Raw genomic sequence first — 25,389 nt, 5'->3', positions numbered from 1 at the left:
GTTTATCTATAATTATTGTCCGTGGAGGAAAGATATGTTATCAGTCAAATAATTTGGTAACGAAAATCTATAAATCGTTTATGAAATATGCAAATAAATATTTAACACGCAGGATATATTGATAAACGAATTAGTAACAATAGACCAATTGTCGAAGACATGCTATTTAGTGGCACTCAGTCGTGAGTGCTTAGTGCTTAGTGTTGTTTGTATTCAGCCTTTGTAAAGTTGTTTTCCTGCATTTCAAGCAAGGTTTTCTTTCCTGATGCTAGCAGACATAAAAGATTGAATCTATAATTATTTGAGATTTATCATTGTGTTTATAAAAATATGATGTGTTTGTTGGAACTAAGAACTTGGCCCTTTCACTGATTTGGTCATTATATAATATTTGTCTTTCAATTCAAATAGCTCATTATACGTGGATTTATGTCGTTTTGTTTAGAAACTCTAAGTATTCTTAAATTAACACGCTGTATTTTAACATAGTAGAAGGAGTAGAATTAACACGCTGTATTTTAACATAGTAGAAGGAGTAGAATTAACACGCTGTATTTTAACATAGGAGAAGGAGTAGAATTAACACGCTGTATTTTAACATAGTAGAAGGAGTAGAATTGTCAGAGTTTTGGGCAATAGTTGTGACACGAACTCTGGTCATTATTAATAAAACAATTCAAAAGTTGTAAAACATCAAGACCCAAAAGAGGAGAATATTAAAATGAATTGATGTGATATACACAGAAAAATGTCTTGAAGTCTTGCTGTCGAGGAAATTTTGATACTTTTGAAATCGAATATGTTCGTTCTTGACTTTGTATTCCATCCAGCAAAAGCACAATATCCATAATTGTGAAACGAATTCCTTTCAAGCTTGAACTATTACGGACTTGCCTCGAAAAATTTTGTTTAATTTCAGAAACACTTGTTTAAGCAAATAGAGAAATAAATAAACTAGCAAGTCTAATGAATATACGAAACTAATTTCTAAAGCATCAGATATCATGACTGTACAGATAATGATATGAAACAAACTTGATAGTCCACACACCTCTAAATGGGTTATAACACACTATCACTATAATAACATTGATCTACGTTGAGGACACCAAAACGTGTTTTCCTACATCAGTTCATTCTCTCTAAATGAAAATGTGAAGAAAACCATGATATAAAAAAGAGAGACGGAATCCTCATCCCTAAATATAATATGATCAATAATATTATCCCAAATTGCAGTATATGTTGAAATATGAAGCACTATTTCTACTTTACTTACCAAAACCGGATCCGAAATCAGCTACCCATTTGGGCTGTGACTGTGTTTGTACTGCAATGATATATAAAAGGATAAAACTTCACCATTAGTAAATATAATCAGCTACTAGTTAATGTCAGTAACAAATTGCAACTTTTAAAGATCATTGACATTAGCAATATAGTTATCGCTATTGCCCATGGAATGGAACTAAAACACTACAAATTGCAATGTAATCCTCAGGAACTCAACGTAGGAGTGAAATATTGCCCCATGCAATGTAATCCCCTGGAACTCAAGGTAAGAGCGAACTATTGTCCCATGCAATGTAATCCTCTGGAATTCAACGTAAGAATAAAATATTGCCCCATTCAATGTACTCCCCTGGAACTCAACGTAATAGTGTAATATTTCCCCATGCAATGTAATCCACTGGAACTCGACGTAAGATTGAAATATTGCCCCATGCAATGTAATCCTCTGGAACTCAGAGTAAGATTATAAAATTGCCCCATGCAATATAATACTCTGGAACTCAACGTAAGAGTGTAATATTGCCACATGCAATGTAATCCTCTGGAACTCGGAGTAAGATTGTAATATTTCCCCATGCAGTATAATAGTCTGGAACTCAACGTAAGAGTGTAATATTGCCCCATGCAATGTAAATCCTCTGGAACTCAGAGTAAGATTGCAATATTGCCCCATGCAATATAATACTCTGGAACTCAGCGTAAGAGTGTAATATTGCCACATGCAATGTAAATCCTCTGGAACTCAGAGTAAGATTGCAATATTGCCCCATGCAATATAATACTCTGGAACTCAGCGTAAGAGTGTAATATTGCCACATGCAATGTAAATCCTCTGGAACTCAGAGTAAGATTGCAATATTGCCCCATGCAATATAATACTCTGGAACTCAACGTAAGAGTGTAATATTGCCACATGCAATGTAATTCTCTGGAACTCGGAGTAAGATTGTAATATTTCCCCATGCAGTATAATAGTCTGGAACTCAACGTAAGAGTGTAATATTGCCCCATGCAATGTAAATCCTCTGGAACTCAGAGTAAGATTGCAATATTGCCCCATGCAATATAATACTCTGGAACTCAACGTAAGAGTGTAGTATTGCCCCATGCAATGTAATCCTCTGGATCTCAACCTAAGAGTGAAATATTGCCCCATGCAATGTAATCCTCTGGATCTCAACATAAGAGTGTAATATTGCCCCCTGCAATGTAATCCTCTGGAACTAACGTAAGAGTGTAGAATTGCCACCTGCAATGTAATCATCTGGAAATCATGGTAAGAGTGTACTATTGCCTCATGTAATGTAATCCTCTGGAACTCGCCGTAAGAGTGTAATATTACCACATGCAAATGTAATCTTCTGAAAATCAACGTAAGAGTGTAATATTGCCCCATGCAATGTTATTCACTTACTCTCGACATAAGAGTGTAATATTACCCCATGCAATGTAATCCTCTGGAATCCAATGTCAGCGTGTAATATTTCACCATGCAATGTAAATCATCTGGAACTCAACGTCAGAGTGTAATATTTCACCATGCAATGTAAATCATCTGGAACTCAACGTCAGAGTGTAATATTTCACCATGCAATGTAAATCATCTGGAACTCAACGTCAGAGTGTACTATTTCACCATGCAATGTAATCTGGAACTCAGCGTATGAGTGTAATATTGTCTCATGCAATGTAATCCTCTGGAACTCGCCGTAAGAGTGTAAAATTGTCCCACGCAATGTAATTTACTTGACATCAAAATTGGCGTGTTGTATTCCCCGTGCAGTTTAATCTTCTGGAGCTCAGTGCATCCGTGTAATGTTGCCCCATGCAATGTAATCTTCTAGAGTTCAGAAAAAGAATATAATTTCTTCGTGCAATGTAATCGTCTGGAGCTCAGAGTAGGCGTGTAATATTTCCCTATGCAATCTAATCGTCGGCAGCTCAGATCATGGGTGTAATATTGCCCCATGTAATTTAATCGTTCGGTGCTCCGATTAGGCTTGTAATATTGGCTCATGGAGTATAATACACTGGAACACAGATTAGGTGAGTAATTTGTGAACAAAATATATTGCACAAATGCTTTTATAGCACCTTGTCTTACAATTAAATGCATGATTTGCTTTGAAGACACAGAAGCCATGTAACATTTTTAGTTTCACGGGGATCTCATATTCGTGAATAATGCTGTAAATTTGGAATGTTTGTGACTGTAATTTCTGTCATATTTTGTAAGACTCGACTATCTGTGTGCTGAGGAGAATCGCTTAACTTGATATTAATATTTTGGGAGTTTTCTAGATTTATATTTAAATATAACTTTAATTAATACACGCAAAGACTGTCCTTCCTCTCAAAAAAGAAATTCCCAGAAGATTAGTTTATATTTATTTTTGTCTGGACAAAACGGAGTTTAGAATTAGTTCTATCACGAAGTTTTCTATTAAATAATTTCTTGATAGTTGGTAGAACCCAGCCACGCTGGTGTCGAGGATTCGTGCCATAACGCACTTGAAACAAATGTTTTCATAGTATGTTTGCAGAGTCTTATTGAAAGACATTCTTCTTTTTTTAATATTTCAAAATTCTAGTATTTGTCTATTTGACGCAGATTGTATTGCCTGAGAAATCATTCTTTCTGCTGTAGTTTTCATATTTCTAATTCAGGTTTGGTCATACTGAGTGCAGTCGTCGAAAAATGCAATTACTCGTGAAGAAGCTTTGCAAAGAAATTATAATGAAGCCCTCGTGATGTTCTATAAAGTTCGAATTGCAAAACTTGTATTATTCCCATTTTGTGCACGATTTTGCCTTTTGACATTTCCTGGATATGGTAATTGATTCGGTTTTGATTGGATTAAATATGCTGACCACTGATCGGTCCACACATTGATTTCAATTAGGTCTTCGCTGAGCACAAGTATACTAGATTAGACCCTGTTACGAGTCTATGCTCTTTAAATAAGTAACATAAGAGAGTGACAGACAACAAGCTTTGCAAAATTTAACAATAATTTATTTCCCTATAACACAAAGTGAAAATGAAAAGAAAATAACTTACGGTATTGCGACTTAAATCCCAAAATAATCCAAGAATTATAGACACAAGTCCTGGTAATTTAAAGTCTTGATAAAAACTCAGTACAAGTCCCGAAGAAAGCCAAGACTGAAGGCGATGACGTGTCTGTTATCTATTATTGAGGGTTGATTTATCAGCCTTATTTTGCTGAATCACAGTAATATAATTACAGGTTTGAATTTAGTACAAATTCAAGTAAATGTCTCTATCCAAGGCTTCTATCAGAGCAGGTTTGTATTTCCAGAGAAAATAATCACTTGAATTCAATAATTTAAAGAAAACATAATTCAGTCCAACTAGTAACAATATAATACAACTTGAAAAGTACTACATGCAAAGACACAAACGACTACGTCTTTGCAGTCACAAGAGTATACAGTTCTCTACTTGAAATCAGTTCAAAATTAACATTTTCTATAATAAAATAAACATTACCTAATGGAAAATAACCTTCTAAAATGATTCTGATGTTTACAAAACAATAACCTGGGTTATGTATGATTCACTTAGGAAACTCCAAAACTTTGACCCAAATAAACATATTTACATATTCTAATCATAATGATCCTGATATAACGCCTATATATAGCGAGAATAATTTAGCTATGTATTAGTTGTTAACAATTAACAAAATAAAAAGTCAATCAGGTCAAGCGGAAATGAGTTCAGATTTGGACAAGGTCAAGTCCAGCATACAATGTTGCATTACAATAGCATGTAATGAAATGCACAATTAAACTAACACAAAACAATTAAGGTAAATATACAAAAAAGCCCTCCACAATAATTGATAATGAATTGTTACCAGCAAACCTTCTTATAATGAACTGAATGTCAGTGACATTGTCATAAATATAAATTACAAGTAAGAGTGTTACAAGTATAGATTCTTGAGGCCCACCAGCCCTGGTATGTTGTTTGGAAGTGCAACTATACATGACATCTTTATTTGGTCATATAAGAGAATACGTTTTAAAGGGTTCCAATAATCCGCCACTGATTCTAATATTTCAAATAGAACTCAAGTCATACCTCACTGAATGTCTCATTTATATCACAAACTTACCACTCTATAGATGAAACCAGATACAAATGTTTTGAAAACCTAGATTTCAAATATTTTATCCAAATGGCTTAGTGTGCAATTAGAAATGCGTTTGCCCCTTGTTTGTGGATAGGTGTAACAGTTGCATGATTACACGGTTTAGGAAACTATGGAAGTCAAGAGAGATAATTAGTATAAATCCATGATGACTGTCGCAATCATGTATAAGAAAGAGCCTTCTTTAAACAGCTTTAAGTTAGTCTCGTCCCATAATACTAATGTCTAGATTTTGATTAGTCTCGTCCCACAATACTAATGTCTAGATTTTGATATCTCGTCCCAAAATACTAATGTCTAGATTTCCATTAGTCTCTTGCTATAATACTGCCTGGATTCTGATAGTCTAGTCCCATAATACTGATGTATATATTTTGATTAGTCTTATTTACAATAATAATGTCTAGATTTTGATTAGTCTCGTCTCATAATCCTAATGTCTAGAGTTTGACAGTCTCCTTCCCATAATACTAATTTCTAGATGTTGATTAGTTTCGTTCCATAATACTAATGCCTAGAGTTTGATATTCTTGTCCCATGATAATAATGTCTAGAGACTGATAGTCTCGTCCCATAATATTAATGTCTAGATTTTGATCAGTCTCGTCCCATAATACTAATGTCAAGATTTTGCTTAGTCTCGCCCCATAATCATAACGTCTAGAGTTTGATAGTCTCGTCCCATAATACTAATGTCTAGAGTTTGATAGTCTCGTCCCATAATATTAATGTCTAGAGTTAGATAGTCTCGTCCCATAATATTAATGTCTAGAGTTTGATAGTCTCGTCCCATAATAGTAATGTCTAGATTTTGATTAGTCTCGTCCCATAATACTAATGTCTAGAGTTTGATTGTCTCGTACCATAATATTAACGTTTAGAGTTTGATAGTCTCGTCCCATAATACTAATGTCTAGAGTTTGATAGTTTCGTCCCATAATACTAATGTCTAGAGTTTGATCATCTTGTCCCATAATATTAATGTCTAGATATTGATTAGTCTCATCCCATAATCATAATGTCTAGAGTTTGATAGTCTCGTTCCATAATATTAATGTCTAGATTTTGATTAGTCTCTTCCCATAATCATAGTGTCTAGAGTTTGATAGTCTCGTCCGATAATAATAATGTCTAGATATTGATTAGTCTCGTCCCATAATATTAATGTCTAAATTTTGATTAGTGGCATCCCATAATCATAATGTCTAGAGTTTGATTAGTCTCGTCCCATAATACTAATGTCGAGATTTAAAGTGAATCATCTGCGTCATTTCTGTCAACCGCTCCGGTGGCCTAGTGGTTAGAGCGTCTGCCTCGGATGCGAGATGTTGTGGGTTCGATCCCCCGCCGAGTCATACCAAAGACTTTTAAAAAAATGGTGCTAACAGTTGTCTCGCTTGGCGCTCATCATTAGGAGGTTAGTGTTAGAACTGGTCGGTCCGGTGTCAGGATAAAATGACTAAGTGGGACATCAGGCTACATATCTGCTAGACATCACTATAAACTGCCACACTGCGGACATCGTAGCGATATGACTGATTTTTTTTATAAAGCTACGTTGAAAATCCAAATCACACACACACACACACACACACACACACATTTCTGTCAATGTGAATTATATTTAGTTGGAATATCCGGATCGGTGTATAATGTACGGTACTGGAAATGATATCTATAAAATATTGTTCCTAGAACAATATATAACTCTGCTTTATTAAGACTCATATTAAATGCTACGTATCACGGGAGGATACTTCATGTTTCTTTTCAGATTCAGAAATGTTTTGGCTACGTCAACTAAACTTTAAGACCATCTTTGTATCATGAAGAGTACTGTAATGTTTTAAGATAAAAGAAATTGCACCTCTTACCAAACATTTGCTACAGTTTCAAGCATTTATAAATTTGTACCACTGTTGACGTTAGTTCATTCTTTAGCCAAGCATTGCATTCATTTTCGTGTCCGAACTAACTTCCAAATCTGATTTTGTTATATTGGCGAATCATTCTTTCAAAATATTTTCAGAAATATGAAATCAATTAGAATATTATTCATAACTATTAAAGCGAATACTGTATCAGTCATAAGTACTAAAATCATTTTTAGTCAGTCATAAGTATTAAATCAATTTGTTTATCAGTCATAAAGTATTTTAATCAAATAATGTACGAGTCATATGTACTAGATCAATTAGTGTATCAGTCATAAGTATTAAGTTTAGATATGCTCAGTATTATGTGTGGGTTGATCAGTTATTGTATATACATTACATTAAAGATATTCATGACAGCTGTAACACGTCAGCATCTATGCGATGCTATTATGTCCTCGTTGAAGTCCGAGAAAGTTATCATACAATCAAACATGCAGTTTAGAATGTTCAATTTAAAGTTTGAGACAGGTGAAATTATCAAACCTTTGGTGGTGCATTCCAAAAGTAGATGAAATGTTTTCTGCCATTGATAATTATTTCAGCCTTGTTTCCACAAGGTGACATATTTATAAATTGCTTGGTAATGTAGGTGAGTGGGGTGGGGGTGTTTTTCTTCACTTATCGGCGTTTTCATAAACTAAAGGGATCCCCATTTTGAAGTACACAGATATACCACCCCCATTTCTATTGTTATACCGATTGATTGTTGGATATTAAGATATTCAAATATCTTATATTAAAAATTAAAACATTTAACAACGTCTCACTGATTGAAATAACATAATATTTCCATTGCAAAAGTAGAATACCTATTTGTTGATTGCTAATCATACATGGACCTGGATTAATTTCAGTGTCAGCAGAAAACCAAGATCATATACATCTCTGCTTGACCTAGATTGCAATTACTTTTTTCCGAAAACAGTCAGTGAAAAGAATTTTTTATTCTAGAAGTTTCTAAGGTCAGAATCAAGACTATAAACATGTTTACCTCCGCAGAGAAAATTTCAGCTATGTATAATGTTGTTTACACCTTAAATGTTACTGGGCAGTACACTATCATAACAACGCGTATGTGTAAGTTTACATTAAATGAATTTAAGACTAGGTTATTACTTTCTTGTATTTGCTTGCTAAAATTGGTTGCCTTTTGATGCATAATATCCACGAAATACCCATCATACTTTGATCTTGCAATTTCAGGATAATCGTTTGGCAAAGCAAATAAAAATCATATATATTAGATGAAATATACATAACTTACTTTCCATTGGTTCTACACATGATTTGTTCAAGGTTCCAATTCCAGACGCATTCACAGTTCTTTCTTGACATGATTACTGCAACTTCTTTGCATACCTTAACTTAAATACCACACTCTTGAAGCACCTCTCATTTTTTTAGCAACTGATTTTTTGTGTTATTATTATTATTATTATTATTATTACTACACAATATTGAGACATATACTCAAGTGCATTAAATGGTTTCTTAAACTTGTTGTTATTTTTTGCTAAGTCTAAAGAGTGATACAATTATTGTCAGATCATCCAATGGGTTGATAAAGGGAAAATGAATGCAGTTCTTAATTCTATTATATTTGTTATACAGAGAGTTATATGGTTGTAATGTTGAGATATTTTCAAACATTTTAAGATCTTCACCATCATGGTTGGATATTTATAAGAAGAGCAATATGGCATTTAAGAGTTGTAATAAAAAGGAAGTATGCGTATAAAATATACACTAATGGCAGAAGGAATAGTAAAATCAAACAAATTAAGTCTTACAAAAATGTAAAAGACATACATACAAATGTACTTACGTACCTACATATTTACATGCCTACCTACCTACCTACCTACCTACCTGCCTGCCTGCCTGCCTGCATACATACATACATACATACATACGTAAACACATACATACATACATACATACATACATACATACATACATACAAGCATGTAACAAAGATCAATGTGTCGCAGTAATACACCTGTATATTAAAGCAAATGTTAAAGTGTTATGCGTCACATGGATACACTGGGACCTTCAAGCATATGTCAAAGTCTAATGTGTCACATTAATGCATAAATTGCAATTTATGATAGATAGTTTACTTTCACTTGTCCTGTGTCAGTTGTTAATACTACAGAATACAAATCTAACGAAAGGAAAACGTGCAGGTATGGTATAAATTATATGATAATAATTCTTTATATCATCCATTGCCGTAAAGTTGGCGCATTCGTGTGGTAATATGGCTAAAACGTGACAAGAGGTTAGACCAGTGTATCCCACGAGCCCCTTAGATGTAAGCTGACAGCTTTTGTCAGTTTGTCAGTGTGTAATATGTCAGTAAAGCAATTTATGGTTCTCGATTCTAATCATCTATAAAGTGGGTATTGAATTTGTTTCATTTCAATCATATGAAAATTTTGGATTTATTTTTTCTAGAGCCACCATCGCCTTCAAGACTTTAAATCATAAGTTTTATATATGATATCACAAAAGAGCTAAAAAGAGCTAAGAATACAATTCCAATATTGTATATATGATAATACAACAGGATTAGGGTTGTAGATTCGTTCTAATAAGAATGAACACCTGAGACATATTTTAAAATGTTTCTTGAAGAAAAATATATACTAGAGCCCTCAAGTCTACATTTGATCCAGGTAAGTTCTATCCTTTAAATATCTTCGATTTAAATCAAATGTAATTAAATCAGGCCACTCAAGTAATTCTTTAAATTAAAACGTTATTCCAATGGGTATATGAAATATTCGACAGTAGATTAGCAAATGTAATTCCACATGTGATACAAATAGCGAGATTGACAATGAGAATGAAAGAAAACAATCTTATCGACCCAATTCCTTTTCATATAATCGATTCAGAATTGACTCTTTATTGCATGAGATGACAATAAATATAAGCATTAGGCTCTTTGTTTTAAATTTTCTATGCGCATTTAATTATATATTGATATTCTTTATTGTTACAGAACAGAATAAATTGTACTGATTTTTGACGTATGCAAAAGACACATGGTCAATACAATACGTGAGTCACTGTTGCATAAATGAATGAACAGATGAATGAGAAGGAAATAAATCTATGAATTTCTACATAAAATCTAGACAATATGCAACAATATTTTTATTGTTCTGGCAAGAACAGGATGAAGGTGGGAATGATATATTTACTTGTATACTTGAATAATTTAACCGTTTCAAATATGTTGTTGTTGTTGTTGTTGTTGTAGGGTTTAACGCCATTTTTCAGCACACGATAGGCTATACATGGCGGCCAGTATTAATGGTGGAGGAAGAACCCGGGAAATCCCCGGAAAGAACCACCGACCCTCGAGAAGCTACTGGCAAGCTTTCTCACATACCCACATTGGCCGAATCCGAAACTCGAACCTACACAGACAGATGTGAGATGGCAGTGATCCGTAACTGAGAGCGCTTTAGTCCACTTGGCCACTCGGGGCCCCTTTAAATATGTATGCAACTGTTAGTACTTACACGATTCGCAATGTTGTAAATTATTATCATAATCTAACCTTTATTTGCACACATATATATTTTCATGACATAAATGCATTAGTATTTAACTGCTCCGGTGGCATAGTGGTTCGTGCGTCCGCCTCAGATGCGGGAGGTCGTGGGTTTGATCCCCGGCCGAGTCATACCAAAGACTTACAAAAATGGTACTAACAGCTGCCTCACTTGGCACTCGGTATTAAGAGGTTAGTGTTAGAACTGGTCGGCCTGGTGTCAGGATAATGTGACTGGATGGGACATCATGATACATGTCTGCGTCATGATGCCCCAGTGCTAGACATCACTATAAACTGCCACCCTGCAGACATCGTAGCGATATGAAAACTTGTTAAACCTACGTTAAAAATCCAAGTCATACACATACGCGATATTTTGTATTGTTTAAAGTATATGTGTTATTTAGCATGTCAGCAAAGATCGCAAAATCATTCCCTAGAATCGCATCATCAAGTGTTGATACCGAATTTCATTCTATTGGTCATCAGAAGTGATCGTCAGACACTACATCACCCAAAAGAAAACAAATCGAGTGCATTCTTGCATGACGTTGACTGACAGGTTCGTCGACACCAAGAAACAACTATATGTGTCATAAAACAAAACATGGAGTATTCACGCATCAAATGCTGCCCACGTAAATCCAGATAATTTTATATCACAAAAAGGAAAAACCTTTGATTTGATATCCTCATGTATTTGTTTTTATTTTTAATTTCGTCTGCACACATGCACACATGCATGCATATATGTACATATATATGTATTGTCGGAATCCTGATCTCGAGAGCAACGAAGACAAAGCTGACTTAAAACCTGGGCCCAAAAGATTGTTTCGGCACCACCCATTGGCATTTGCAAGGCAAATATTCTCACCCGATTGGAGTGATTGTCTGGGGTTTCCAGTCACACCCATCCCAGCTGAATGAAAATGTACACACTGACGTACAGTCACTTGTCACTTGAAATTTGACCATCGTTTTATTCTTGACCACGTTTATTGGGTATTATGCACACTTTGAGTAAATAGACAAAGTCCTTTGCTTTGGTCCCCTTTTGAGGAAAGTCAGGGCACTGTTTAAATTTTGGATACAACTCCCCCAACACTTGACCTGATCTGGCCCTGCGCACAGATATGATTTCAGTGTGTCCCAGGAGCTACGGAAATCGACCCTTGTGTATACTAACATAAATAATAACCGGTGACTTTGGACATGAATTCGCCATCTAGCTTATGCAACAGTGTTTGAACTGTGATCAGCAAACGCCGAAAATTGTAGTGGAACTGATTAATATTTACCTTAAAAGTCTTAATGCAGTTTCAGTAATGATCAGTGCTACGTCAGGGGGCTTATTTTGGATACTAATTTCTTCTTCGTGCATTACCGTTACATACTACCCAACATCATATACACACTTAAGTTCCTAATCTTTTCTCATGCTGAAGACAGGATGCCTCCCTTAGAAGACATGGAGAGGTTTAGTTGTATCCGATATGACTCAGATTTTGTTCTTATTAATATTTTGGGTATGAACAGTAGCAAAAAAAATTCAAAACAGATCATCTTGCCTCTTCAAGGATTTCCAATTCTTTGACAGTAAAACTATGTCGCCATTAGTTTGATGGCATGGTGGTTTTACCGATTCAACTATAAAATACTTGTGAATATTATTCTCAGCTACAAAATGGAGAACTTATACCAAAAGAACGTATTTGCCACAAGTCTGTAAGTTGTGATGGAATCTGTTGTTGGTTATATTTGATTTAATTAATTTGTTTCTTTGTTAGTTTTATGTTACTATTCCATTACATGCTATTGTAATGTAGCATTGTTTTACTGCATTTGACATTGTCCAGACATTCAGTTCAGTTCGTTCTGTTTGATCTGACTGTTATTGATAAACATTTAATGATAGAAACGCTGTATCTAGTTTCTGACCTTGATTCAGAACCAATGATAGCTTTGATAAACAACTTTATTTAATTCTTTCTCAGAGTAAGAATTTTAACTTAAGTCAAGGCCACACCTGGACGACGTGATAATTATCATGTATCAAACTTCCATTCCTTCTTTCCTTCTGGAAAGATGAACTCTTGACCCCCATCTGGGAATCTATTTTGCGTTGTAGTTAGTCTTATAACTCATGTTATGATAAAAGATTGTCAGTCAGGCTCCAAACATGTGTTGTGACCAGTTTGAGTTGAAATTTTATTTTATTGAATTTTAAGTGATTCTTTTCCCTTGAAATACGTAAGGGCTCCTAAACAATTCTAAGATAAAAGATTTATTTGAATTTATACTTAATTCAAAACAGGAATATTTTCTGTGATTCAACAAGAAATCGGTGACACAAAAACACTTCGCAGATTACAAAAGACTTCATCGTCTTCCATTTTTGATTTCATTGGGATTCGAACTCAGATTCATTCGGAACCTTTTATTACTATTACTTCTTATTTTGAATTCTTGGATTACTTTTGGATTTGATTCGTAATACCGTAAGCTCTTTTTTCACATTTTTTACTTGATATTCTAGGGAAATAAATTACTTGTTAAATGTTACAAAGCGTGTTGCCTCAACTTTTTTCTGTTAGATTTTTGGCGAATTGTGATGACGTTTGCAGTAAATCGGTATGTACGTGTATATTATTCCATTTGCTCAATACACAGTTACAGGTGCATACATTTTGATAAAATAGTATACAAAGACGATTAATCATTGTAAACCACATGCCGCGTCAGCGTCAGCAATATATGAAGCCATTCAAAGCCACTAGTTTGATGACTTTATATATTCAAAATACCTAAGCTTATAAAGAAGTAGTGTCGAATAATGTACTGTGTTCAAACCATAACAGCTTTCGTCGGGAAATAGCATGAATTATTGTACTCGTTTCAAATCGTTGACAAAAAAAAACAACAACACGTAAATAGAAACAAAGTAAGCAAGTAAGGAAAAAATACAGGTTTTTCTTCTGCCGCCATTGAAGAAAAGACGACAAATAATCATGAAGAGAGACAGAGAGACAGACAGAGACAGACATACAGACAGAGACAGACAGACAGAGACAGAGTCAAAGACAGAGACAGAGAGACAAAGACAGAGAGAGATGATGTGATATGCTCAGTCGATTCAGTGTTTTGAGTTTTTCACCAACATCATTGATAGTCCAGTCTTTTGAAAGGCTAAATCCATTTTTAGAAATGGTAATAAACTTGTTCCAAATAGCTTGGCACTTGATTGTATTAATATTAGACATCACTATTTCAACGACTGCAACATGTCATCAGTCTTACAATTATTCTTTGTTATTGTGTAGACATAACTGTAACATCAATACACAGCCTCAGTACGTAGTAGAAGTTACCATCAATAAAGCAATCTTGGCAGATAAGTCGTGAGTGTGTGTATATAGTGCTGCTAAGTTTGTATAGTCCGCATGAGTATATTACATCATCATCTCTCTCTCTCTCTCTCTCTCTCTCTCTCTCTCTCCATGATTAGCGGATAAAACTTTCGTCATAAGCTTACACCCTAACATCGATACCTTGATAAGCTTTTCAGATTTCCTCAGTGTGGCTTTAGTCACTTGCGTGGGAAACTCGATATTACCAATGCTGAGTTTACCCAGGGGTTGCCTGTATTTTCTATGCATGTCTTGATTGTCACTGACAGTGTAAAGCGCCGATAAAATCGCCCAATCCAAAGAATTACTAAGAAAGTCTTTTTGCATTGAACACCGATCTTGGCGGGACACACTTGATGGTTGCTATGTAACTGGATCCACGAAACGGGTTATGGATCTTGACATGTCTACATCTTTCTAGCGTCCACCTCGATCCTGCATTGGTGTATTTCTCCAACGTTTCAAGATTCTTTCCGATGATTTTGCCAATTTCATCGTTTATGGATATTCTGTATTTACGGTTCAGGATCACGAGGACACCACTGTGAATCCAAGGAGTAGTAGTTTTGAACACATCTTGTCACGACGAAGAGACATACGCAGATAGAATATCAGTATTATATTTGCTTTGACCCCAGTGTGACTAAAGTTTTGTAACATCGCTACGGTTCGAGGAATAAGGTTCGTCAGCAGTTGCCCAGCGTCCATGCCTGATGTGTAAGCGGTAAGAATAATCTCAACGTAATTTTCCAATTCGCCAGTACGTTTCTGAAATTTGTATTCGAGCACAAGTTATTGCTATGTCTTTTGTACGAACACACTCAGCATATTCAGTAGCGATAACAGGTCGACAAGGAAACGTTGGTTAAGAGATATAACTCCGATGCCACATTTAAGGCAAGGTCGTGCCCCGGGCCCTTCACGTAATATTTGTCTGTGTGTTCTACAGTACTCCTAATAGCATACTCTGCCACAGGTTTCGTTATTTCCAAGTCAGGTTGCTTTGCATTTTGTTTGCGTTTCAATGCCACAGAGCTTCATATAGACATATGTGCGAGCATTCATCTGATTGACAAAAACACCATTTGAGGTGTGCCACCGCTGATGTTTTTTTTATGTTTCTTCCTCCGTATGAGTTGGTACAGTGATGTCAAGGCAAGGCTGATAAGGATCATCAGAGACTCCATTACGTGACGCTATGGTAACTCTAAATTTTAGATCAAGTTATTTTCAGAAACAATGGCGCATTCTTTGAGATGCACACACTGATAAGATGGGTAGCATGTGGCAGCACTTACGGGAACAGAACCCCCTGGCCCAGTTCGTAAAATAGGCAAACTCAATAAGGATATTAACATGACCAACTACAGAGACCAACATTCGTTTGCCAGAGGCGATCGGGGAATGAAGACGTTGAAGAACTTGATGAGGTCGAAAGTGTAGTCGCAAAAGGTACCCAGGACCTTAGAGAGACAATAACCATAAGATCACACGTACAACCCGTGATCAAGTCATAGATAAAAACGCCGGCTCAAGTTTTTAAAGCTGACCAGATCTTCAAAATCATTATATGTCGGACATGGCCAAAACGTACTGAACACGTTCATAGTGCAGCAAAAGATGTGTTATTGGCGTTTCAATTTGCAGCGCGAGATAATAACGAGACTAATAATAAAATTGTATTTGACAACTTAGAATTGACTTGGGTCTCTTTATGGAAACGGTGATAAGGAACTTTGGAAGGAATTCCGCTTGACTTCATTGAAGCCAATCATATTGCGCTGGCATATCACAATCTGTTGTCGTACATGGACCAGCATCAAAACGTCGACATGGGTCTGTACATTTATTAGAAAGACTTTTGTACACTGTACTTGATTGATTACCTTTTGCTGGAACATCTAGATTTTTTGTTCAGGCAGTTAATTATTTACATGTATTTTCATGCACGTGTCGGTAGCGGTGGTGGCGCTAATTACACTTCATGGTTGATACTTTCCCACAAGACGCTGTTGTTAGAGGTTGCTAGTGGTCGAATGAGGTGATCTATGCCTCCGTGGAAAATTCATAAAATTCATGATTGAACGTGTTACTTATTTGACTAATAATGCCGTATCACGAAATGAAGGTTGGTCGTTTTCAAAATCTACTGGGAAGAAACAAACACGCAATCATGAACAATCATGAACAATTCTGGGGTGACAATGTCTCCAGCAAAATTAACTGGAAAAATCCGCCGTGCGGTTGACCTAAAAGTAGCTTGCTCAGCTTAATGCGGCCTAACACAAAAACAACTCAGTAACATTAAAATTATCCAAGTCAGAGTTGGCACAAATGCAAAAGACCGGTGGAATATTTCCATTCCATTTCTGGCAGTAGCGGCTACAGCGGTTGCAAAAGCTGCATCAGAAATGGCCTTAAAACTCTAGTCCGTTATCGCATAGAAAAGGATTATGCCTTCTCTTACCAGGCACTAGTCGCCCTATACCCTCAGGCAACGGTCTTCAACTACCCGGTCGTAGAAGATCACGACACTGACCAATCTTAATTTATTCGCGATGTCAAAATCGATCAAATAGTTTCGTGCTGTTAAACTTGCATCGATGGTGAAACGCACAAGGGAAACTGGCATCGTCAATCTGGATTCATCCACAGGCCCTGGCAATCACTTTGAAACACCTCAGCATATTTTGCATTTTTACTCGTATGGACTGGCACAGCCAGTCGAAATTGTAAATTATTTATTTATTACGTATGGTAAATAAGCGTTGTTTCATTTCAACTATACTGATATAAACACGGATGGAGGGTCCCACATGTGTTCATCGTTTCTCTGAGGCGTTGCGCTCAATGCAGTTCACATACCTTATTGATTTCACATTAAATTATGTATAATAGTATTGTGTAACCATGTCTATCAACAATTACAGTCGTTACTCTGCTAGACGTCATGGTGCTGATGTGATGTTCCATCAAAACGGATTTTCCGAGTTTACTGGTCGGTTTGTTCTAGAGTCGATCCAGGTGAGCTTGTGCTTTTTCGAAGATTAAGCTGGCAGACTGGAATGGTCAAACATGGACACTCAATATATTATTATCAAGTTCAACAGCTTTGTCGTAGATAACCTGTCTGAGGTTATTGATAATGGTGGAATCGGATAATGGTGGAATCAGATAAAGGTGGAATCAGATAATGGTGGAATCAGATAAAGGTGGAATCAGATACAGGTGGAATCAGATAAAGTTGGAATCAGATACAGGTGGAATCAGATACAGGTGGAATCAGATAATGGTGGAATTGGATAATGGCGGAATCAGATAAAGGTGGAATCAGATAATGGTGGAATCATATACAGCGGCATATCAGTTTCGTTTATCAAAATCTATGTTGATGCAGCTAGTATTGCAACAAGACAACACGTGCAAGAATAAATCGCTTAACCAAAGAAGGAAAGGACAAAACTAATGATTACCAAAAGATTAAAGGCTTTTATGTATGCGTGTTGATTCCCATTGTTTGTAGTAGTGTGCATTGTTAAAACTCAAAGAGAATTTGGACAATATTTTATGGAATAATGGTCGACGTGTTTTGGCTTAAATGGTTTTGACAATCCTAAAGGTCACATCTTAAAGGTGCGCGAGTCCAGATAATACTTGCTTATTTTAAATGGAAATAGTACAATAATTATGCTTTGTGGTCAAACTAAAATCCTGATAAATGATAAGCACTGTCTTGGTATTGTAAAACTACCAGATAAATTTTGCAGTTGCATTATCAGTATCATTAGTCACCGGAGATGAAATTCAGTTTGAAACACTCAACTCCTTTTCCTGAGAGGCTCTTAACTATCTTTGTGTTTGTGTTTAAAAAGAGATTGTATTGGTATATATAAGAAATGGACTTTGACCGCGGTGATAAAGTTTCATAATTTCCCGAAGGGGTGCTGGATCAGTAGGAAGGGGATGTTAACCGATAAAAAGTTTTTGATGCACTTGTCAACGAATATCTGCTTCATACTGATGTTATCTAACCCTCGTATGAATTGTCATATAATTGTATGAAGGGCAAAATATAAATTGGAATTTTTAATCACCCTGGTGTACCACTACCATCTCGAGATCAGGTTGCAATCATCACACATGCACCTGAAAATGCTCAATCGCTAACTGCAGCAGCAAATGCAGAACCTCTGCGGGATTGTTTATACAGTGGCGAAGTGGCATTTGCAACCGAAAGCTTTAAGCCAACGTTGACTCAGCTGAGAAAAGAAAGGTCTCGACCGTTTTTAAACAAGTACGCACTTATTCGAGTCACAGTCATTGGGAATCGAGTAAATGTCGCAGTTTAATGCAATCAGATGAAATAATAGCATTGTCTACATAAATGAGGCATCGAAATGCTTTTAGTTTATTAAAAGCCATTTTTCGCTAGCAATACATGTTCTCGCGGTGAACCAACACCCCAATGCATGTTCTCTTAGACTGTACTAAATATTTTACTCTCAGAACTGAACAATAGGAATATTGTCCTGATTATACGCTCAGGTTTTCTCCGTTAACTTTACATTGTCAGAATCGTGCAGTGTTTTTCGATGATATGCGGCTTCATACTCGTGTTGTAGACGCTTTGTGTTGATTAGATTTGTTTGTGAATGAACTAAACAAGCTGTTTCGTCCATTTGAAAGTATAGATTATAAAATTAACAATGTCAACGAGTTTACTGAGTCGCAAACGAAACTTTGAAAGTTGCAAACGAATAAACGTGATATTCGCAATGTCAAACATAAACGTGAGACGCAATAATTAAAAATAACATTCTGATCATTTAAACAGTTATTTAAGAGGAACATTTCTAACTTTTCGCGAATAGGATTGTTCAGACTTTAACCAGTGCTCTCTAGGGTCTATAAAAATAGTATAGAAAACCATATTGAGGCCAAGGGATATTGCACATCTATCATAGATATTTATGTCAGTCAAAACACTAAATTTGAGAAATATGCAACTGAAGGTTTTGGTAGGACACTAACAACACTTGAACCAATACGTCAGGACGACGAAAAAATATTATTTGTTCTGGCTAAACCGATTGTCACACAACAGCTGCTTTGCAATTTTTCCCGTTTAACTATTTTGATACTATGTCAGGCTAGTGATAAAAGACTTACATACTTACATGGTGATAACAGGTCATACATATGATCCCTACAACAGCCAGCATGCTGACAGGGCATAAATATATGTCTTCTTTAGCTAGTAATAAGAATTGTTATAAATATACTTACATTTATGTATCTTGACTTTTCTCAAAACGTGCTTACTTAATTAGTTCTGCAAATCCAAAAACCAGATTTCCAACTGAAATCACATTCTCCTTACTATACTGAATTGACCGAATAAATATAGTCCATAAAAAGCAGAAAAGTAGAATTGAGTTGGATCAACAAAAAAACAAAATCCTTCCATTTCAGATCACTGGAGTTGTTTTTCCTATGCGCATTCATCTAAAATATGACTCTAAGTTACAATTATAAGTAGACCAACACGAGAATTTGTTTGGCCCAATGTCGATCGAGCGACGAAGTTCAAAGGTCGCTGGGCTGTGCTATAATCCTTTAGTTGTGTTTTTATTTTGATTTACAGCATAAATTCAATTAATGTTCTTCTGGTAGTGTATTCCTTTATTATTAAGCACAAGTTAGAAAAACAAGACGAATATATACTAAAAATATCACTGTATTTGTATGGGAAAATGTAAACTCGGTTTTTTCTTCTCGGACTAATGCAGCACTTCCAAGGCCGTGTAGTATTACCCAGAATTTGTTTTCTCCTTATTTTCCTGTACAAATGCAGTAACCTATAAATATCAGAGATATAAAGTCCTTATTAACGGGCAAACCTTTGCAACCAGTTGAGGTCAACAAGATGTTCAAAGTCCATAAGTATATAAATACATCTAAGAGATTTGTCTGAGCATTACTGATATCCTCACGTTAAACTGTTATATCTCCGGTATAAACATATACTACCCGTCCTTTAACTGCATTCCACCATTTCATAAGTGCCAATACCTGTCTAGTTTTATTTCTTTTCTCTTCTTTTATTGCTTTGTAAGTATATTGTATCATGTGTCTTATGTAAACATTTATTAGTTACTCTCTGACATTATTATAATATTGTATTTACAATTTGTTACTTTAGTACCTCGTTAGCATGATTCAATAATTACAATATTATGCCTTCATTATTCACATCAGCCATAGTATTGCAGTAAATACTATGAATAACATGAGAGCTCCAAATAAGCTTTCCATATATCTTTTTTTCGTTTTGTTGTTGCACCGGAGTTGTGGCCAAAGTGGTTAGAGCGTTTGCCTCTGATGTGGGAGCTTGCAGGTTTCAAAACCCAACAGAGTCATACAAAAGACTTATAAAAATAGTACTAACATCTGATTCGCTTGGCTATCAGCATTAAGAGGTCATTGTTACGACTGGTCTGTCTGGTGTCTGCGTAATGTGATTGGGTGGGACATGATGCTACACTTCTACGGCATGATGTCCCAGTGCTAGACATCGTTGTAAACTGCAACACTGCAGATATCGTAGCGATATGACTGAAAAATTGTTAAAGCTACCTTAAAATCACACACACACACAATTGATGTTTGTTGCAAACTCTATGATGACATTTTTGTTAATAGATATTGTTTAAAGCACCGAGTTGCAGCGTCGACTCGATTAATTAACAAAGTAATTGGAAGCAAATTAATTATTCCAAGTCGCACCTTCATTTCATCTTTTCGAAACAAAAATGTCACAACTTTGACACGTAGTCACGATTCAATATTTTTTCTAGTTACTCCGCGGAATAATCAGGCGAATACATAAAACGTCTAGTACACAGTGACGGGTTATAAATATGAATTCGTCTTTTTCATTTATATGACATCAATTCATGTGGAAAATGGACAGTCAGCGGTCTAAACAAAATGTATAAAGAGTGAATGAGTAATGATGTTAAGACGAAGGGAGCTCTTTCATAAAACATTGACAAAAACAGCCATAAGAATAGTTTTAAAGACTAATCACGGTAAAGCATATATTAAAATTATACATGCCAAGTTGTAGAACAAGAACCAGTTTAGTATATGTTCATAAAATGAGCAACTTATCCATGTTATGCATTCAATCTTTTTTGTTTTGAAAATATCAAACAAATCGATAGCTTGTGCCTTGACATGTTTTTGACATTCTGTCATAAACACAACACACATTTTAGGTTGAAACGAATGTAAGGTTACTGCCCCAGAAAGGTTGAACTCAAATGACAAGAAGAAATGACATAATGCTTAAAATAAAAGTTTCTAATGCTAAAAGTACAATGTCTAATGCTAAAAGTACAGTTTCTAATGCTACAAGTACAATGTATAATGCTAAACATTCAATGTATAATGCTAAAAGTACCGTTTCTAATTCTAAAAGTACAATGTACAATGCTAAAAGTACATTTTCTAGTGCTAAAAGTACAATGTCTAATGTTAAAACTACAGTTTCTAATGATAATGTTTATATTAAAACACATTATTGCCAAATTATACCTCAGTGTGACAACAATGCCTTTTCTTCCTTTAACTCAAAATGCTAAAGACACAAAACTGACATTTGTGGGATAAATGTATATTAGTTCTATTTAACAAGTTTTGATTCGGCGTGTCCTACAAAATATCTATTGTTACGAATCATCGTTCTCCTCGAAACAAAATGTCTTCAAGGCCATTTAATGTTGCCTCTTGATACTGCAGTTTTTCCCTAAAGTCAAGTTTCCCGAACATATATGATTTGTCACTCTAAAGTTATTCACTTAAAGTATTAACTTAAAATTAGCGGCACAGACTTATAATGGCTTCCATGACTTTGGAACATATTTTCATGTTTATTTGTACTACAGCGTGGGAAATAAATAGTGTTCAGTCATTTAAACGTGTATGCGATTTGGTGATACATATTCTAATCCCAAGTATTATCAGTATTTTGCTTTAAGTGTACTGATAGGAACTACAGCCTCTTTTAGTTTCCATCTGTACAGAGCAATTTGTCCATAACCTAAAAGCAGAATGTCGAGACCCAAATTTATCACAACTGTTAAAGGAATACTTAAATCATAAGGTTCAGTTCCTTCACATAAACAGTTCTGATTTAGCCATTCAAGCAAAATGCCTGAAAGCATTTTTGTATACATTTGAGCCTCAGGTCCAGTACTAAGTCATGAACACGACACTTGGTATAATATACGACAAACAGAAGAGACACGAAACAAAATTTCCATCAAGTATGTATATTTAAAACTCATTAAACCTGCTTCAAAGTTACCCCTAATGAGGATCTATTTGTTTCATACAGACTCCAGACTTGTTCCCAATGTTATTTCCATCTGTATATTGTCAAGACAAAACAGTTTCTTTAGTGTGAAGATGCATGAGAATTCAAGTCTGTTTTGTGCTTGTCTGATAGTGTGTCTTTTTGGCTGGCTGATTATAGATTTTGCCGTTCTAACAAAGGAAAACATCTTACCTGAACGTAAAAGTATGCCTGCAAGCAAAACAAAATTCAAATTTAGTATCAATAAAATAAAAACATTTTAATATATGCAGCGATACGTCAAGATAGAAAAAATTAACTTGAACTAGACCTGTGGATTAAGGTAGGTGGTGTTCATTTCTTTTGTGGGATGAAGTCTACGAATATTATTTTCCAACGGTAGGACACCTTGACGATATTCAGGGGAAACGATAACAGGAAACTGATGGTCACCTATTATATTTGTCAGGAAGCAGGTAAAAACATGCAGTTATTTTATACTTACTAATATACATATAGTTCATGTTGTCGCTAAGTGCTGATCTGATTAATGTAAAATCTGCATATTTTTATGAATAAGAGGATTTTAATGCAGCTAAATATTTTATACTACACCTTAAATATGCTAGCATTTAACAGAAAAAAAACGCAGATAAAAATTATCACTGTTAATTCAGCTGATTGGTTGGACAAATAAGATGGCCAAAGCAAAAATTATGATAACATATTTTATGCCATTGATAATATTATTTGCTTTTATTAATTTTGGTGCGTGAACTGTACAAAATACTATATTATAATTTATTTCATAATAAATCGAAGAAATCTGTTAAATTTTGGTATGGTCATGTTTTGACTTTATGAGTACGTTTTGGCTTGGGAACGTTTCGGCATTCATACATAAGTTTTGACTTGATTACATTTTGACTTGACTACGTTTTTACATGAGTACGTTTCAGTCAAGGTACGTTTTGCCTGTAAATCAATTGTCATACGTTATCAGTTAAAACAACAGAAATATTTAATTAAGGTAATGTTGCAAGTAAAACGTATATCAATAACAACAAGCGTGTGACTGCAAAACCTATATATAGGATAGAAAATTTCAAAGAGAGAATGCTACAACTTGCATTATACTGAGACTTGATTACCTTTCAAAAGGGTACATTAGGCGATATATTTTTATTGAGAACAGAGTCAAACGTTCTCGTATGCATATAAAATCTCTGACGGAATAACAATATATGTATTAGTGAGAGTGCATTTTATATTCTCAATATAGATTTACAATATATGTATTGAAATAAATTTGGTGGGAATATGTATTTTGATATTATCACTTAGTTCAATTCGAATGAGATTCTTTAAAACGGTTCACCTTTGTTCCATTTCATTAACGTGTGTGTGTGTGTGTGTGTGTGTGTGTGTGTGTGATACAGATAATAGTTGCTTTTTAAAAAATCCTTTTTAGTTGTGTTTAAATGTTATATCCCAAAACTAAAGACCCGTAATCGAAGAAAACGTAGACCTTACATTTGATTTTTTAGGAAAGGCAGCATGGTCCGATTTTTGGTAAACATCTTACTTTAATGAATGGTATCATTACAGGGGAACAAAATTTAAATAATTTGGATATATTTCCATTAAAAAAATATGACATGGCGAGATGCAGAGTGAACTAGTAACATATTGGTCACTGAGGAAAATGGATTTCAGAATGTATTACATTTGTATAAGTATTCATCAAAGATTACAATTATTTTTTCTGTTCCCATATGGAAATTAAAATCGTATTAAACTTCACGGTCGTGCTGAAATATTATGAAAAGCTAGTTCCATTAATGTTTAACTGTCGCAAACCTGGAAATATTATTATAAATTACTTAAATTACGATAAAAAATACGGATAAAATCCAAATAGACAGATAATGTCCACAAAACGGTTTTAATAGTGGAACTAACATTGACGAAATCTTTTATACATATTATAATTACTTACCGTAAAGTATGGACATCAGAAGTTGCTTCATCTTTGAAATTAATGTTTCTTCCTTTGCTTGCTAAATAATACGATTCGGCTCAGATCCCATCAGTTTAAGAATAAAGAAGTATATATTGAAAGTTTTAAAAGGGCAAAGCCCTTTCGATTAATAAAAAGTTATTTAGACTATCTATATCTCTTGGTGATTAGAATAAATACAGCGAAAGAAAAGACATGCCCGACTCGTATCAGAGTTTTGCGAAACTTAGTCCTATTGGCCTGTCCATGTCGGCCTGTATTCATAAATATTCCGTAAGCGATTAATTGCCTGTCACAAGAGAACAAAAGACAGAACCTCATCTGTCAAAAAAAAAAACAAAGACTTGATACATATAACTTGTCAACGTTGACTCTTTCCGTACAAATGCAGTCATGTACCGATATAAGATCGCTGGTATTCCTTAGAGGCACAACTTTCCTTGCGACTAATGTGTACAGTAAATCTAATTTTTTGCACACAATATTTTTACGTGGAAGATAGAAAAGATCTCATTCTTGAAATTAAGTAGTTATGGATAATATATATATATATATATATATATATATATATATATATATATATATATATATATATATATATATATATATATATATATA

General features: G+C 34.9%; 1 protein-coding gene across 12 annotated transcripts in view; it reads right to left on the bottom strand.

Moving 5' to 3' along the window:
* The window catches only part of LOC149794155 (uncharacterized), an 86,779-nt gene extending 61,750 nt beyond the window's left edge, over positions 1 to 25,029 (bottom strand). For 5 of the 12 annotated variants that reach the window (XR_016422968.1, XM_089968237.1, XM_089968239.1 and 2 more), the window contains exons 1-3: positions 24,751 to 25,029; positions 22,965 to 22,982; positions 1,280 to 1,330 (exon numbers count right to left, since the gene is read on the bottom strand). Coding sequence is in view for 11 of the 12 variants with exons in the window: in XM_089968237.1 (XP_089824363.1) it covers positions 1,280 to 1,330; positions 22,965 to 22,982; positions 24,751 to 24,781 (100 nt within the window). In the remaining variant the exon portion in view is untranslated. The remainder of the gene's footprint in view (positions 1 to 1,279; positions 1,331 to 22,964; positions 22,983 to 24,750) is intronic. The other 7 variants (XM_089968243.1, XM_089968241.1, XM_089968244.1 and 4 more) reach the window with 5 other exon arrangements.
* Between the last annotated feature and the right edge of the window lie 360 nt (positions 25,030 to 25,389).

This window comes from Sinohyriopsis cumingii, chromosome 8, assembly GCF_028554795.1.
Source record: "Sinohyriopsis cumingii isolate HCF-2022 chromosome 8, ASM2855479v2, whole genome shotgun sequence".
Classification (NCBI taxonomy): domain Eukaryota; kingdom Metazoa; phylum Mollusca; class Bivalvia; order Unionida; family Unionidae; genus Sinohyriopsis; species Sinohyriopsis cumingii.
Note: the sequence above shows the minus strand (reverse complement) of the source record. Positions and strands in the feature narration are given on the sequence as shown.